Raw genomic sequence first — 17,373 nt, 5'->3', positions numbered from 1 at the left:
TCATCTGCAAAAAGTGATATTTTGACTTCCTCTTTTCCAATTTGTATCCCTTTTATCTCCTTTTGTTGTCGAATTGCTCTGGCTAGGACTTCAAGTACAATGTTGAATAGGTATGGAGAAAGTGGACAGCCTTGTCTAGTCCCTGATTTTAGAGGGATTGCTTCAAGCTTCTCACCATTTACTTTGATGTTGGCTACTGGTTTGCTGTAGATTGCTTTTATCATGTTTAGGTATGGGCCTTGAATTCCTGATCTTTCCAAGACTTTTATCATGAATGGGTGTTGGATCTTGTCAAATGCTTTTTCCGCATCTAACGAGATGACCATGTGGTTTTTGTCTTTGAGTTTGTTTATATACTGGATTACGTTGATGGATTTCCGTATATTGAACCATCCCTGCATCCCTGGGATGAAACCTACTTGGTCAGGATGGATGATTGTTTTGATGTGTTCTTGGATTCGGTTAGCAAGAATTTTATTGAGGATTTTTGCATCAATATTCATAAGGGATATTGGTCTGAAGTTTTCTATCTTTGTTGGGTCTTTTTGTGGTTTAGGTATCAGAGTAATTGTGGCTTCATAGAATGAGTTGGGTAGAGTACCTTCTGTTTCTATTTTGTGGAATAGTTTGTGAAGAACTGGGATTAGATCTTCTTTGAAGGTCTGATAGAACTCTGCACTAAACCCATCTGGTCCTGGGCTTTTTTTGGTTGGGAGACTATTAATGACTGCTTCTATTTCTTTGGGGGATATAGGGCTGTTTAGATCATTAACCTGATCTTGATTCAACTTTGGTACCTGGTATCTGTCTAGGAACTTCTCCATTTCATCCAGGTTCTCCAGTTTTGTTGAGTATAGCCTTTGGTAGAAGGATCTGATGGTGTTTTGGATGTCTTCAGGATCTGTTGTTATGTCTCCTTTTTCATTTCTGATTTTGTTAATTAGGATGCTTTCCCTGTGCCCTCTAGTGAGTCTGGCTAAGGGTTTATCTATCTTGTTGATTTTCTCAAAGAACCAGCTCCTTGATTGGTTGATTCTTTGAATAGTTTTTCTTGTTTCCACTTGGTTGATTTCACCCCTGAGTTTGATTATTTCCTGCCGTCTACTCCTCTTGGGTGAATTTGCTTCCTTTTGTTCTAGTGCTTTTAGGTGTGTTGTCAAGCTGCTAATGTGTGCTCTCTTTAGTTTCCTTTTGGAGGCACTCAGAGCTATGAGTTTTCCTCTTAGAAATGCTTTCATTGCGTCCCATAAGTTTGGGTATGTTGTGGCTTCATTTTCATTGAACTCTAAAAAGTCCTTAATTTCTTTCTTTATTCCTTCCTTGACCAAGGTATCATTGAGAAGAGTGTTGTTCAGTTTCCACGTGAAGGTTGGCTTTCTATTATTTATTTTGTTATTGAAGATCAGCCTTAGTCCATGGTGATCTGATAGGATGCATGGGACAATTTCAATGTTTTTGTATCTGTTGAGTCCTGTTTTGTGCCCAATTACGTGGTCAATTTTGGAGAAGGTACCATGAGGTGCTGAGAAGAAGGTGTATCCTTTTGTTTTAGGGTAAAATGTTCTGTAGATATCTGCCAGATCCATTTGATCCATAACTTCTGTTAGTTTCACTGTGTCCCTGTTTAGTTTCTGTTTCCATGATCTGTCCATTGGTGAAAGTGGTGTGTTGAAGTCTCCCACTATTATTGTATGAGGTGCAATGTGTGCTTTGAGATTTACTAAAGTTTCTTTAATGAATGAGGCTGCCTTTGTATTTGGAGCATAGATATTCAGGATTGATAGTTCCTCTTGGAGGATTTTACCTTTGATGAGTATGAAGTGCCCCTCCCTGTCTTTTTTGATGACTTTGGGTTGGAAGTCAATCTTATCTGATATTAGAATGGCTACTCCAGCTTGTTTCTTCAGACCATTTGCTTGGAAAATTGTTTTCCAGCCTTTCATTCTGAGGTAGTGTCTATCTTTTTCTCTGAGATGAGTTTCTTGTAAGCAGCAAAATGTTGGGTCTTGTTTGTGTAACCAGTTTGTTAGTCTATGTCTTTTTTTCGGGGAGTTGAGTCCATTGATATTAAGAGATATTAAGGAAAAGTAATTGTTGTTTCCTGTTATTTTTGTTGTTAAAGTTGGCATTCTGTTCTTGTGGCTGTCTTCTTTTAGGTTTGTTGAGGGATTACCTTCTTGTTGTTTCTAGGGCGTGGTTCCTGTCCTTGTATTGGTTTTTTTCTGTTATTATCCTTTGAAGGGCTGGATTCGTGGAGAGATAATGTGTGAATTTGGCTTTGTCTTGGAATACTTTGGTTTCTCCATCTATGTTAATTGAGAGTTTGGCTGGGTATAGGAGCTTGGGCTGGAATTTGTGTTCTTTTAGTGTCTGTATAACATCTGTCCAGGATCTTCTAGCTTTCATAGTCTCTGGTGAAAAATCTGGTGTAATTCTGATAGGCTTGCCTTTATATGTTACTTGGCCTTTTTCTCTTACTGCTTTTAGTATTCTATCTTTATTTAGTGCATTTGTTGTTCTGATTATTATGTGTCGGGAGGTATTTCTTTTCTGGTCCAGCCTATTTGGAGTTCTGTAGGCTTCTTGTATGTTCATGGGCATCTCTTTCTTTAGATTTGGGAAGTTTTCTTCTATAATTTTGTTGAAGATGTTTGCTGGTCCTTTGAGTTGAAAATCTTCATTCTCATCCACTCCTATTATCCGTAGGTTTGGTCTTCTCATTGTGTCCTGTATTTCCTGGATGTTTTGAGTTAGGATCTTTTTGCATTTTCCATTTTCCTTGATTGTTGTGCCCATGTTCTCTATGGAATCTTCTGCACCTGAGATTCTCTCTTCCATCTCTTGTATTCTGTTGCTGATGCTTGCATCTATGGTTCCAGATTTCTTTCCTAGGGTTTCTATCTCCAGTGTTGCCTCATTTTGGGTTTTCTTTATTGTGTCTACTTCCCTTTTTAGGTCTAGTATGGTTTTGTTCATTTCCATCATCTGATTGGATGTGTTTTCCTGTTTCTCTTTAAGGACTTCTACCAGTTTGGTTGTGTTTTCCTGTTTTTCTTTAAGGACTTGTAACTCTTTAGCCATGTTCTCCTGTAGTTCTTTAAAGTCCTTCTTGATGTCCTCTACCATCATCATGAGATATGCTTTTAAATCCAGGTCTAGTTTTTCAGGTGTGTTGGGGTGCCCTGGACTGGGCGAAGTGGGAGTGCTGGGTCCTGATGATGGTGAGTGGTCTTGGTTTCTGTTAGTAAGATTCTTACCTTTACCTCTCACCATCTGGTAATCTCTGGAGTTGTTATAGTTGTCTCTGTTCAGAGGTTGTTCTTCTGGGGATTCTGAGTATCCTCTGTCAGCAGACCTGTACAGACTAAGTTCGGCGGAGTCCCGGAGCCAAGATGGCGCTCCCTGCAGGGCAGGTCACTGTTCTCCGGCTGGGAGGGTGTCGGATGTCTGCGGCCTCAAAAGGGTGCTGCCTCAGCGGTTCTGTGGCTCCCGCCTGTCCCAGAAGCTGTCTGCCTCTGTGGTCCTCACTCAGACCTGTACAGACTAAGTTCGGCGGAGTCCCTGAGCCAAGATGGCGCTCCCTGCAGGGCAGGTCACTGTCCTCCGACTGGGAGGGTGCCGGATGTCTGCGGCCCCTAAAGGGTGCTGCCTCAGCAGCTCTGTGGCTCCTGCCTGTCCCAGAAGCCGTCTGCCCCCGTGGTCCCCACTCTGACCTGTAGAGACTAAGCTCGGCGGAGTCCCGGAGCCAAGATGGCGCTCACTGCAGGGCAGGTCTCTGTCCTCTGGCTGGGAGGGTGTCAGATGTCTGCGGCCCCAAAAGGGTGCTGCCTCAGCGGCTCTGTGGCTCCCGCCTGTCCCAGAAGCTGTCTGCCTCTGTGGTCCTCACTCTAACCTGTAGACTAAGTTCGGCGGAGTCCCGGAGCCAAGATGGCGCTCTCTGCAGGGCAGGTCTCTGTCCTCCGGCTGGGAGGGTGCCGGAAGTCTGCGGCCCCAAAAGGGTGCTGCCTCAGCGGCTCTGTGGCTCCTGCCTGTCCCAGAAGCCGTCTGCCCCCGTGGTCCCCACTCTGACCTGTAGAGACTAAGCTCGGCTGAGTCCCGGAGCCAAGATGGCGCTCCCTGCAGGGCAGGTCACTGTCCTCCGACTGGGAGGGTGCGGCCCCAAAAGGGTGCTGCCTCAGCGGCTCTGTGGCTCCCGCCTGTCCCAGAAGCTGTCTGCCTCTGTGGTCCTCACTCTAACCTGTAGACTAAGTTCGGCGGAGTCCCGGAGCCAAGATGGCGCTCCCTGCAGGGCAGGTCACTGTCCTCCGACTGGGAGGGTGCCGGATGTCTGCGGCCCCTAAAGGGTGCTGCCTCAGCAGCTCTGTGGCTCCCGCCTGTCCCAGAAGCCGTCTCGGCATTCTGTTCTTGTGGCTGTCTTCTTTTAGGTTTGTTGAGGGATTACCTTCTTGTTGTTTCTAGGGCGTGGCTCTTGTCCTTGTATTGTTTTTTTTCTGTTATTATCCTTTGAAGGGCTGGATTCGTGGAGAGATAATGTGTGAATTTGGTTTTGTCGTGGAATACTTTGGTTTCTCCATCTGTGTTAATTGAGAGTTTGGCTGGGTATAGTAGCCTGGGCTGGAGTTTGTGTTCTTTTAGTGTCTGTATATCATCTGTCCAGGATCTTCTGGCTTTCATAGTCTCTGGTGAGAAATCTGGTGTAATTCTGATAGGATTGCCTTCATATGTTACTTGGTCTTTTTCTCTTACTGCTTTTAGTATTCTGTCTTTATTTAGAGCATTTGTTGTTCTGATTATTATGTGTCGGGAGGTATTTCTTTTCTGGTCCAGTCTATTTGGAGTTCTGTAGGCTTCTTGTATGTTCATGGGCATCTCTTTCTTTAGATTTGGGAAGTTTTCTTCTATAATTTTGTTGAAGATGTTTGCTATTCCTTTGAGTTGAAAATCTTCATTCTCATCCACTCCTATTATCCGTAGGTTTGGTCTTTTCATTGTGTCCTGTATTTCTTGGATGTTTTGAGTTAGGATCTTTTTGCATTTTACATTTTCCTTGATTGTTGTGCCCATGTTCTCTATGGAATCTTCTGCACCTGAGATTCTCTCTTCCATCTCTTGTATTCTGTTGCTGATGCTCGTATCTATGGTTCCAGATTTCTTTCCTAGGGTTTCTATCTCCAGTGTTGCCTCATTTTGGGTTTTCTTTATTGTGTCTACTTCCCTTTTTAGGTCTAGTATGGTTTTGTTCATTTCCATCATCTGTTTGGATGTGTTTTCCTGTTTTTCTGTAAGGACTTCTACCCGTTTGATTATGTTATCCTGTTTTTCTTTAAGGATTTGTAACTCTTTAGCAATGTTCTCCTGCAATTCTTTAAGGGATGTTTGTGCTTCCTCTTTACTGTCTTCTACCTGTTTACCAGTGTTCCTTTGTATTTCTTTAAGTGTGCTATTAAAGTCCTTCTTGAAGTCCTCTACCATCATCATGAGATATGCTTTTAGATCCGTGTCTAGCTTTTCCGGTGTGTTGGGGTGCCCTGGACTGGGCGAAGTGGGAGTGCTGGGTTCTGATGATGGTGAGTGGTCTTGGTTTCTGTTAGTAAGATTCTTACGTTTACCTCTCACCATCTGGTAATCTCTGGAGTTAGTTGTTATAGTTGTCTCTGGTTAGAGATTGTTCCTCTCGTGATTCTGTTAGCCTCTATCAACAGAGCTGGGAGACTAGCTCTCTCCTCTGAGTTTCAGTGGTCAGAGCACTCTCTGCAGGCAAGCTTTCCTCTTACAGGGAAGGTGCACAGATATCTGGTGTTCGGATCTCCCTCCTGGCCGAAGATGAAGGTCCAAAACAGGACCTTTCCCAGAAGCTGTGTTGCTTTGGCCTGTCAAAGAAGCTGTTAGCTTCTCTTGTCCATTCTCTCACCTGTGCAGACTACTGTCGGTGGAGTCTCAGAACCAAGATGTCTCCCGCTGATGCTGAGGCAAAGCCCTCCACGGCTGGGTGGACACCTATCCTCTGGCCCGGAAGGTGCCCGGATGTCTGGAGCCCAAAAAGGGGGCTGCCTCAGAAGCTCTGTGACTCCCGCCTGTCCCAGAAGCTGTTAGCTTCTGTAGTCCACACTCTCCCCTGTGCAGGCTACTTTCGGCGGAGTCCCAGAACCAAGATGGCTCCCACAGATGCGTGTGAACCTTCTTCATAGAATTTGGCTTTCTTCATTCCTGTTAGGGCAAGACTCCAGGATGCTGGGTACTTTTGAGATGTCTAAGGCTAATGCTACCTTAAAGAGCACCTAAGTCCCCTACTGGGTGTGACTAATTCTGCCCCTGTACCCACAAAATCCTCTTGACCAAATCAATGTGCACAAAGAAATATTTCTCTGATCTAAACCAATAGATCTGTGTTGAGTGGGTAAGAAGTGAACACTCTGTCAAAGAACTTTCTTCCTCTGGGTGAAACGGCCCTGAAGCCAACACAAAGAGAAGCTTGAGTCAGTGCTCACACATAGGCAGAGCATTCTCACACAAACAATCTCCAGGGGCTTACTTATTCAGAGCTGCCTTCATCTGGGTGCGACTCATACTCTTTCTACTCTTGGTTTCTGTTAGTAAGATTATTACGTTTACCTTTCGCCATCTGTTAATCTCTGGGGTTAGTTGTTGTCGTTGTCACTGTTTAAAGATTGGAGCAGAAGCTGTGTTCCACTCACCAGCAGTCTCAAAATCCTGTGGCGGGGGTCGTGGGTAGCTGGCGGGTGTCAGCCGACCCTGCGCTCTAGCTACTCTGGTGCTGGTCCGGCCGGAAGAGGCCTGTGGTCCTACTCAGGCCGGTTTTCTGCTTCCCTAACTAATGCCATACTAGTACTTCAATAAAACCAAGAAGGTCAAATGTAAATAGGCAAGAACTATGTTTGTTGGATCCTAAAGACAGAATGGAAAAGAACGTCTTATTCAAATTTAGAGCAGAGGGTTTAAACTGGAAAGTAAAATCAGTTAATCTGCCCACGGGCCAACATAAAATGCTAATTCATGCTCAAGACAGTGGTTCTCTGAGTCGACTGAACCAAATAAATCAGTAGGTTTGTCTTAGCTGAATACAAACTTTTTATGAGGTTATGGAAGGCAACCATAAAAGCAAGTGTGTGTATTATAGTTCAAGAAAAGGATGATACTTCCTATAAGCTTAACATAGGGGGAGAATGCAAGCAGAAGTATCTGGAAACATAAGAATTCCTCTCCAGGTCTGGAAAGGATTTCACTGTGGTCTGTGAAATGTTCACCAGTTTGTCAAAGCTGAAGGATGATGAGCTGATAGTTCTCCTTTCATGTGACAAAAACAGGTGAGCACAGGATGTGGTTAGGGAAGGCTGGAGAGACTGTTATGTGTGTCCAGACAGAATGGAGGACAGCATCCATGATTTGGTATCTTCCTTGTCAACTTAACTATATTAATAGAGCACATCTCCACTGTGCTGTGATACTGTGGCAAAACTCCTATGTCTGTTCCAGAGAGGCTGAACTTAACCATGATGAACTAATTAGAATGTTAGAGGAGATTTCAAAGCAGACAAGTATCAGGCTCATGTATAGTTACTGCTATTTGTTTCTAGCAAAATGTATAACAAAAACTGAGCAAGATGTTAACAAGAAGTTAGTTAGCCCAGAAATCTATGGAAAGCTGGAGTGGAGATCACAACTGCTGAGACGATTGAAGCCATTAGAAGAAACCAAATACTTTGCATCAAAATAATAGAAAAGACTTATTGAAGGCATCTCAAGAATTGGCCTACAGCTGAAAAGATGCTCAGTGGGCAAAGCTCTTGATAGGCAAGAGAGAAAACTTGAGGTTGGACTCCCAAACCCCATGAAAACAATAGGTGAGAACTGAGGAGACACTTAAGTTGTGTTTGCCACATAAGCAAGAGGGCCAGATTTTAGAGCATGTAAATGTAAAGTAGGCATGAAAGAATGTCTCTAATTCCAACCTTAGAACCCAGACATAGGATGCCCTGGAGCAAGCTGGGTAGCCAAACAAGTCAAAAGTGTGAACCCCAAGTTCAACAAAAGACCCTACATCAGTGTATTAGGGAGAATATGATCAAGGATGACATCTTACATCAACAATGAGCTGCCATATACACATAAACTCATGTGCATGTATACCTGCACACACATCTATACCCACACCCATAAACATGTACACACCACATACATACATACACATGAAAAAATACTTAAAAAAATTTGATTGAGACCTCATTAATCACAGGTTCAATGGAAATGTTTGATTCACTTTAAAGAATTGGTGGAGAGTTTGTAAGGAAGTCATCTGGGTACTTATAGGTTACTTCAGTCATGCCTCAAGGTGTATCTCACTGTCCTTTGAGCTAGTGATAGACCTTGTCTTCATCAAGATGATGCTGTTTTTCTTTTTTATTTGCTTGTTTTTCAAGACAGAGTCTCATTTTGTAGCTCTGCCTATTCTGGAGGTCATCAAATGTACCAAATTGTCCTCAGACACACAGAGATTAGTCTGTGTCTGCCTCCCAAGTGCTGTAGTTAAAGCCATGCACTACTGCACCCAGCTTGTGATGCTGGTTTCTAAGCATGCAAGATATAAAAAGCAAAGAATTATGAATAGAGCCTGAAGGAGTCACCAGTGGTATGCAACTGAAGGCGGTGACTTCCTCTCTTCCTGAATATATCAGTAGCATAATAGTTAGCAGTGAAGGGTGAGGCCCTTTGAGTCCCTCTTCCATTCATCCATGACCATTGAGGGGCACATTCTTATTTCAAAGTAAAGCCTGGGATGTCAGGCAGCTTGCAGAGTTAGGTTCTCTAGAGGTGGGTACTGAGAGGACACTGTCTATAGCTATGAAAGGGAAGCCAAAGATGCAAGAAAGAACCCCAGAAGTTAGAGATCCAGCCACATGGACCATCTTTCATGGAAAGCCACAGTCAAAGAGCAGAGAAATACCCAGAGAGAGGCAACATAGGCTGGAAATAATAAGGTTAAAGCAGCCAGGCTTTATCAATGCACTGTAGTTCCCATTATGCCGATCTGTGCCCTGGAGGTTATCACTGAGCCACAGGACTTAAGGTTCTCCTCTTGGGTTTCATCCTTGCTTTGATCTCATCCCATTGTTCTAGGATTCCATCTTTCCCCACTTGGAATTCAGAATATTTATTTTCTAGCTCATCATGTTTGAGAAATGTAGAAACTATTTCTGATCTTACACAGTCTGACTCTTCAGAGGAGACGTTGAACTCGCACTTTTGATCTGTTTACATTGTTAAGAATGTAGAAACACTTGGAGGTGCATTTATACACGAGTCATCCATAAGTTTTTGAGGGCCAGATGTGGAATGTGGTGATTTAATGAGAGATATGTGGGTAGCAAAGTAACAGGGGTATATTTGTTATGGTTAACTTTGGCTGTTAACTATATTGAGAAACAAGAAATTAGAAAAGCATACTTCCAGGTATATCTGCATGCTTTCAGAGAGGATTAACTCTGAAAATGGTGGGGACATGGTGCTGAATGTGAGTAGCACTGTCCCACAGTTTAATAGAAGGCAGAGAGCTTAAATAGAATAAAGAGAACAAAGAAATTTCTAGGTATTTATGTTTGTATTCATAGATGAATGTTATTGTCTATCTTAAGTATAGAAGCCATGCATTCCAGAGAATGGTAGTAAATGCAGAAAAGACTCTTGGCTGCACAAGGTGCTGAAAATAAGTGCTCAACCCTAAATAAAACACATAATATTCCCTTTAAGGCTCATGGAACGTTACCCAGATGAGTTTGGAAAAATCATAAGGACTGGGAAATAAAGAGGGGGAAGTGCAAAAAGCCATCTTTTGGGCAAAACACAGCCATTGCAACCTTGAACTCATAGCATGTCTGCCATGATTAGGTCTGCATAAGAATGTGCCCCTCAACAGGCAGGTATGGATGGGAGAGGGACTCAAAGGGCCTCACCCTTCAGGGCTAACTATTATGCTACTGATATATTCAGGAAGAGAGGAAGTCACTGCCTTCAGTTGCATACCACTGGCGACTCCTTCAGGCTCCATTCCGATGCTCACACAGATAGCACTAATTAAGTGCTACACAAATCAAGTGTTATAGATCTGGAAAATGGACTTCTAGATATGGGCCAAGGGATAGGATTGGGATATGGAATGATAGGAATGGGAAAGAGATCCATCCCATAATCAGCCTCCAAACACAGATACTATTGCATACACCAGCAAGATTTTGCTGAAAGGACCCTGATATAGCTGTCTCTTGTGAGGCAATGCCAATGCCTGGCAAACACAGAAGTGGATGCTCACAGTCAGCTATTGGATGGAACACAGGGCCCCCCAATGGAGGAGTTAGAGAAAGTACCCAAGGAGCTGAAGGGATCTGCAACCTTATAGGTGGAACAACAATATGAACTAACCAGTACCCCCAGAGCTCATGTCTCTAGCTGCATATGTAGCAGAAGATGGCCTAGTCGGCCATCATTGGGAAGCGAGGCCCCTTGGTCTTGCAAACTTTATATGCCCCAGTACAGGGGAATACCAGGGCCAAGAAGTGGGAGTGCAAGGGTAGGGGAACAGGAGGGGGAGGGTATAGGGGACTTTCAGCATAGCATTTGAAATGTAAATGAACCTAATACAATATTGGGGAAAAAAGAGGGGAGGAGGAGAGTATCCAGAATACATTAAATATATGTATGGAATAGTCAGAGAACTAAATTAATCCAAAATATGGAAAAAAGAAAGCCCACTAGCTCAGGTATACATATTCTCTGTCCTCCCCTTTTTATCTCTGATGATGTAGGGTGTCTTACTCTGCCACACCCTCCTCACTACGATTAACTGAAACCTCTAAAAACATGAATAAAAAAAGCTTTCTCCTGAAAGCTTTTCTTTCAAGTATTTGGTCATAGTAGTGAGAAAATATGATATATAGCATGTCTCTGATCAACTATGTGTGCTTTTACCATTATCAAGTAATATAATCGTCATGATAGCATTAGGGCTTGATGAAGCCATACTACAAAAGTAAAAGTCCTTGGTTTTCTGTCACCATAGCTTTATTTTAACAATGTAGAAAAGAACCCACCTCGCCATGACTTACAAAATGACATCATATGCCTAAATTATCTCTTACTTCATGAGGTCCCCCTACAAATCTAATTAAGACAGTAATTTTATATATTGACAGATTATTAAGGCATATTAAGATACTATATTATGAAGAAAGACTAACAAATTGAAAATATGATTCATTTTGAAAGCAAACAAGATTCTTCATTAATTACTGTTTGTTTCTTGAAAGGATGAAAACAATATGGTACCTGTTAATAACTTTAATAGCCAATCTTTGTTTAATGTTGCCTATTTACATGTTTGCTTTGATGTACATCACAGCTATGACGGATATATAGACAGCCACAATTAACAAAGTTAAAAAATAAATCCATGAGCATTAACTATGTTTGGCATGGAATTAAACCCTGCATATGTATTAATCCATGCATAGTGGGGTCAAACTTACAGTGATGGCTGACCTGGGGCTTGTAACCAGGCCTCCTGATTCCACATGCTATTCCACACTTGGGTAATGAATATGGTAGGCATGAAAATGAGACAACTACTGAATGAAGCCAGAGAAAGCAGACTTAGACAACTTCATAGCAAGAGCCTGAGATATTGCATTAGAATGTATTTTATCATTTGCAATAGTACGGATGGATGTTGGTACTTTGTCCACTAGGACAGCACTATGCCACTAAGCAAATCCTCAGCCCTAGAGCTTATCTTTTGACATTTGATATTTTACACATAAACATACAGAGTCGCACATCTCTAGGGTTTTAAATGAATTAGCATGTAACAACTATGTTATATATGAACCTATGAATTTATGTGTATCCAACTCAGTTTAAAACCTATCAGCTTTCCTCATGATAGAGTGACTACTTGGCGGGTAGGTGTCTCATCTTCAGAGAGAGGGAGTTTTAACAGCCTTCATCATCTTGGAAAAGCACATTATCCATTCTACAAGCTTGTTTCTCTTCTTTTTTTAAAATTTATTTATTCTTTAGTCTTTTTTGTTTTTACAGTCCAGACTTTCTCCCCCTCCCAGTCCACTCTCTGACCATTCCACATCCTTTTCTTCTTACACTTGTTTTACTTACTGTATGTGTGCCTGTGTACATGCCACACATGTGGAGGCTAGAGGACAACTTGTGGGAGTAGGTTTACCATGTGGATTCCAAGGATGAAAGTAAAATCTTTGGAATTAGCTACAGACAGCTCTACCTGCTGAGTGATGTCAGCGTCCCCCATTATTTAGTTCTTACTATATTATTTACTGCATCAAAGTAGTTTAATGGAAAAAAATACTATTGTAAAACTTCTATGATCCTATATTTTTCAGGTCGGTTCCAACAGTTGGAAATCCTGGATCATGTGACCAATGCCTTCTCTTCTTTGCTGGATGGTGTTAAAATCCAACAGAACCAGCATGAAGAAAAAGTTGAAAGACAGACTATGCAAAATTCTTCATCAAGTGGAGCTAAAGAACATAAGAGAAAAATGAGCCAACTTTTAAAAAGAGCTTCAAGACAGACGAGCAGGATGGATGGTAACCCAGCCCCGTCAAAATCATTCAAGGTAGAACATGAGATTTCAACTCTGCCAACCAAGCCATGGGATCCTAGAGTGGAGCTACAGGTGGCTTCCATTAACCATGATGCAAGTCAAATGCTTCCATTAATAGAGTGTGGTTCTGCCGAAGCCTGCAATGACTTGTCACCTTGTCCTCCTCTTTGTCCTCCTCCTCACACTCTTCTGGACAAGCCATGGCCTTGCTCATGCACATTGGCCAAGCAGTCTCCTCATACCTGTTTGTCTGAGGGGTCAGTTAGAAGGAGACATTGGAAGGAGAAATGGAATCACATGGACAGACTCAAGAACTTGTCGCACATTGTGAGTAAAGGACCAGACTCCTTTGAAATGGAAGAGGTGAGTGCTGCATCTAGTGCTTAGTTCCTACTGGAATGGCCCATGCCACCATATCTATCTTTTTGCTTTCTTGACTCCATTGATACACTTGATCTCCCAACTCTTTTAGCATTTTACCTTGTGGTTCTGTCTTAGTTAAGATTTTATTGCTGTGAAGAGACACCATGACCAAGGTAATTCTTATAAAGAAAACATTTATTTGGGGCCGGCTTACAGTTTTAGAGGTTTAGTCCATTCTCATCATGGCAGGAAGCATGGCAGAATGCAGACAGACATAGTTCTGGAGGAGGAGAGAGTTCTAAATCTTAATGCATAGGCAGCAGAAGATACTGTCCCCCTAGGCATAGTTTGAGCTTATATGAATTCAAAGCTCTACCTCCACAGTGACATACTTCCTTTAACAAAGCCATACCTCCTCCAACAAGCCACATTTCCTGATAGTGCCACTTCCTATGTCCAGGCATTTACATACAGAAATCTATGGGGCCATACCTATTAAAACTACCATAGGTTCCAAATTCAATTTAGTCTGAGACAGTTAAAGTCATTTTAGTAGCTTCACACAGAACTAAACTAGGATGAAACCAGCCTTAGTTACTTTTCTATTGCTGTGTCAAGATACCACGATGAAGGCAATTATAGGAGAAACAGTTCATTCAGAGGCTTACAGTTTGGGATGATAAACCCACGATTATCATGGACAGGAAGGAGCATGGCAGTAAGCAAGCAGTCATGAGAGCTTACATCCTGAACCATGAGAGCTTACATCCTGATCCACGGGCACTCTACAAGGAGAGCTAACTGAGAATGGCCTAGAATTTTGAAACCTCAAAGCCTACACCCAGTGACACACCTATATCAATAAAACCACACATCTTAATCCTTCCCAAAGAGTTCCTACAACTGGGAATCTTCAGGGTCTTTCTCAAACACCACAAGGATCCACCTATTTTTTCTTATTCACAACTGAATTTGAGTAATCTCTTACTTTGCTTTTACTCTATTTTTTATTACATATCTCAATGTGGTTTTTATCTACCTTCTATCCATAATTCACTTTAAGGGGTCAGTTCAATTACTCCAACTCAGTGATAGTTGAATCCAAATTTCCCTCTGTGTTTGTTCTTAAAACCCCATCATGGAGACCTAGTGAAAAGATGTGTGTATCGGTTGCCACTTCTGTGCTGAACTCCTGACAGCATCAAGACCAAAGAAAGTGTTCAGAAATGCTTGCCAAAATGTGTGATGCAATATCCTTAATAAAACACTAAGAGTGCAGTGAGGGCTTGGAATTTGGGGAGTTAGTTTCCTTTATGTGCTTGTGTCCGGGTTTATTGATATTCATATATGGTGGCCCTGTTTTCCCTGTGTTCTCTAATTCTTCAGTCTTACTTCTCTCATTCATATTAATTTGTGTTTTATTCTGATATCTCCTTTTGTGTTTAGTTGGTTTTGTGTGTGTCTCTATGTGTATATTGTGTGTCTGTGTATGTATGTGTGTGTATGTGTGTATATGTGTGTGTCTGTGTGTGTATGTGTATGTGTGTGTGTCTGTGTGTGTATGTGTGTGTCTGTGTGTGTATGTATGTGTATGTGTGTGTGTGTCTGTGTGTGTCTGTGTGCATATGTGTGTGTGTGTATGTACTTGTATTTCCACTTATCTCTGTATTGATAATGGAAAATAGAATGGGACATGAACTTATTGATAACTGTTATTTCATTTAATGCTATAGAATGAGAAAATGCAGCCTAGGGAGACTGCATATTAAAAAGGAGTCAATGTCAGGATTAGTGGCAAATCTAAACATTTAATTTCAAGAATTAAAATGTATAAAATGGCAGATTTTTTGAGGTATTAAATGATAACCAATATTCATAACTAATCTGGACAATCGAGTTTAACTAAGGTTGGTTAAATTTTTTGAAGACAATCTATCATGTTTTCCTCCAATCCTATTGAATGCTGCTTTTGGCAGTATTTGGCTTGACTACGAAAACTATACTCCCTACAAAAATTATATACATATTTTTAATGCAAAGGGCAACATATTCTGTGTTTAAGTCGACTAAGTAGAATTGAGTCAGTTTCTTTCTTTTTACATTACCAAGCATATTAAATGAATTTCATAGCTATGAAATTCATGCAGTTATGTTACATGACAGATGCTTTTTTATATTCATGATCAATAATCTTTATCCTTCCTTCCTTTGTGAATGGACCATGTATTACAGAAAACACATATGAGGCCACCAGCATTATTGTTAGTTGGCATCTTTATTGGATGCAGACTGCCTCTTTATTTAATCTTTACTGACTTTTAAAACTAATAACAATGGGTCACATAGGAAGGTTACACATGGCATTTATATTAAATTGTTGCACTTTTCTTTCTTTTTTTTTTCTAACTGAAAAAATGTGCTTTGCAGCATAGCAGATTGACTTTTCTTCATGATAATGATGTGGAAAGAGAGTTTTCTCATTACATTTAAAAATGTGATGAAGCACATTGGTTTGATCTACTGAAACCAGCAAAAGGAATGCTGGGAAGTGCATCTAATCAGCTCTCAGTATAAGAGACTCCTTCCGAATCCTCAAGTGAAAACTTTGACTTCATGACTATATCCTAAAAAGTGAGCTAAACCTAAATCCTATAAAGAAATAGTCCAAAATATCAACAGTAACTATTTTCGCTATATGAAGCACTTCTTGGTGACACACTTCTACAGTAAGCAGTGTTACTGTTTAAAGGTGATAGTCGCTGCTTTGCTTTAGCAATAGCTTGGTCATCATTCATAGAATATTATTTATTACTCTCCAAAATATTTCAAAAATAAACTCTGCTCTCTCAATATAGAATTAATCTTGTGTGTGTGTGTTAAGGAATATGTAGCAGCTACATTATCTCAAATTACTGTGCATAAGCTTATCAAGCAATACTAGCTTTCTCACATATATTTAATATTCTTCAATAGCAAAAGGAGTTCTAATTCACAACTTCCAGAAAGAAGAAGCCTTGATCCTCTCATACAGAAGTGACCCTCCCCTCCCATAAAGTCTTTTAATTCGTTGAGTCTTTTTTGTGGACATCTCATGCCTTCTACTCTCCTCCTTCTCCTCCTCCTCCTTTTCCCAATAGCCCATTATCTATCACCATCAATTTATGTTTATTCATCTGCATGGTTATCAGTTGATAATTATTGCTTATTGGTTAAATAAAGTGAATGTGTCATGAAAATATTCCTAGTGAAATTGATGTATTTTGATATTTTAGGTCCAGAGCTTTGAAGAAGACACTGGCAACCCTCTTATCCTGACATCAGGAATTATAGGTAAGGATTCGATAATAGATATGGTTTCATTAATGATCGTTCAGAGACAGAATGAAATAGCCAATGCTTATCTCAGTTAAAATATATGGAGATTCATTGTGACAATGAATTCCAATCCATTTCTATATCGTTTGAGCTGAAATGTAAATATATGTGTAAAATTTAAAATACTTTTCAGGAAAGTATTCCCTTTCCCTGTGATTGTTGTGTGGTTTGTCTAGCTGGCTCTATGAGCCGTGTGTAGGAAAATGGATTTACCATCTGAGACTGAATGGGCGTTTTCCTCTCCTACTGGGGCTGGTTGTTGCACAAGTCACGACATTTTACAGGCCTCAGTTTTTTCCATAAATAATAAAGAAATCAGTGTGAATAATTTTAATGTTTCCTACTAATACTTGCATTCTAAATTGTTTGTAACCTCATGTCAGATTCTTCATGGCAGAAATTGCATGAAGCTTTCCTGGCCTTCTCTTGGGATGTACATTCTAGAGTAGAGAGTGAGCCTTGCTTTGTTCTTGTTTCTTATCCCCCCCAGTTACAGCACTCACAGCTGCCATGATCCTTCAGTGAAGCTGGAAGCAGGCAGAGATTAGTCAAGCAAAATAGAGCAGATGAAGCTAGTGTGTTTCCTGGAAGAAAATATGCAAATTTTAAATTTAATTTAGTGTGGTGTCAAACACATCTTTTCCATTACAAAGTGTATGTATGGGTCTCATTTTGCTAAATGCTGTTTAGAAATTATGCATTAGTAATTATAGGGTCCTGCTGATTATATAAATTGTTATCCTGCTCTTCAAGTAATTACCACATAACCTGCACTGAGATTTATAAGACAAAAATAAGCATCTGTTTTCCATCTAATTGAATGCTTCTCAATGAAGCTGGAGGTCCCCTTGTCAAAAGGAACTGCCTTCCTTGACATTCAATTAGGAGGTCTACTGATATCACATAAGCCATCCCAATTATTCCAAAAAGATTACGTGGGAAGTTGAGCAAATTAGGAGACTAAAGTGAGAGAGGTGGTAGTTTGCCTA

The 17,373-nt window shown here is 41.0% G+C and overlaps 1 protein-coding gene across 3 annotated transcripts in view; it reads left to right on the top strand.

Annotated features, from left to right (window-relative positions):
- The window catches only part of Itprid1 (ITPR interacting domain containing 1), a 155,755-nt gene that overhangs the window by 64,765 nt on the left and 73,617 nt on the right, over positions 1-17,373 (top strand). For all 3 annotated transcript variants that reach the window (XM_085840597.1, XM_021165730.2, XM_085840598.1), the window contains exons 8-9: positions 12,423-13,009; positions 16,282-16,339. In XM_085840597.1, the coding sequence (XP_085696723.1) occupies positions 12,423-13,009; positions 16,282-16,339 (645 nt within the window). The remainder of the gene's footprint in view (positions 1-12,422; positions 13,010-16,281; positions 16,340-17,373) is intronic.

The sequence above is a fragment of the Mus caroli genome, unplaced genomic scaffold, assembly GCF_978045245.1.
Source record: "Mus caroli unplaced genomic scaffold, Mus_caroli_1 scaffold_7, whole genome shotgun sequence".
Taxonomy (NCBI): Eukaryota; Metazoa; Chordata; class Mammalia; order Rodentia; family Muridae; genus Mus; species Mus caroli.
Note: the sequence above shows the minus strand (reverse complement) of the source record. Positions and strands in the feature narration are given on the sequence as shown.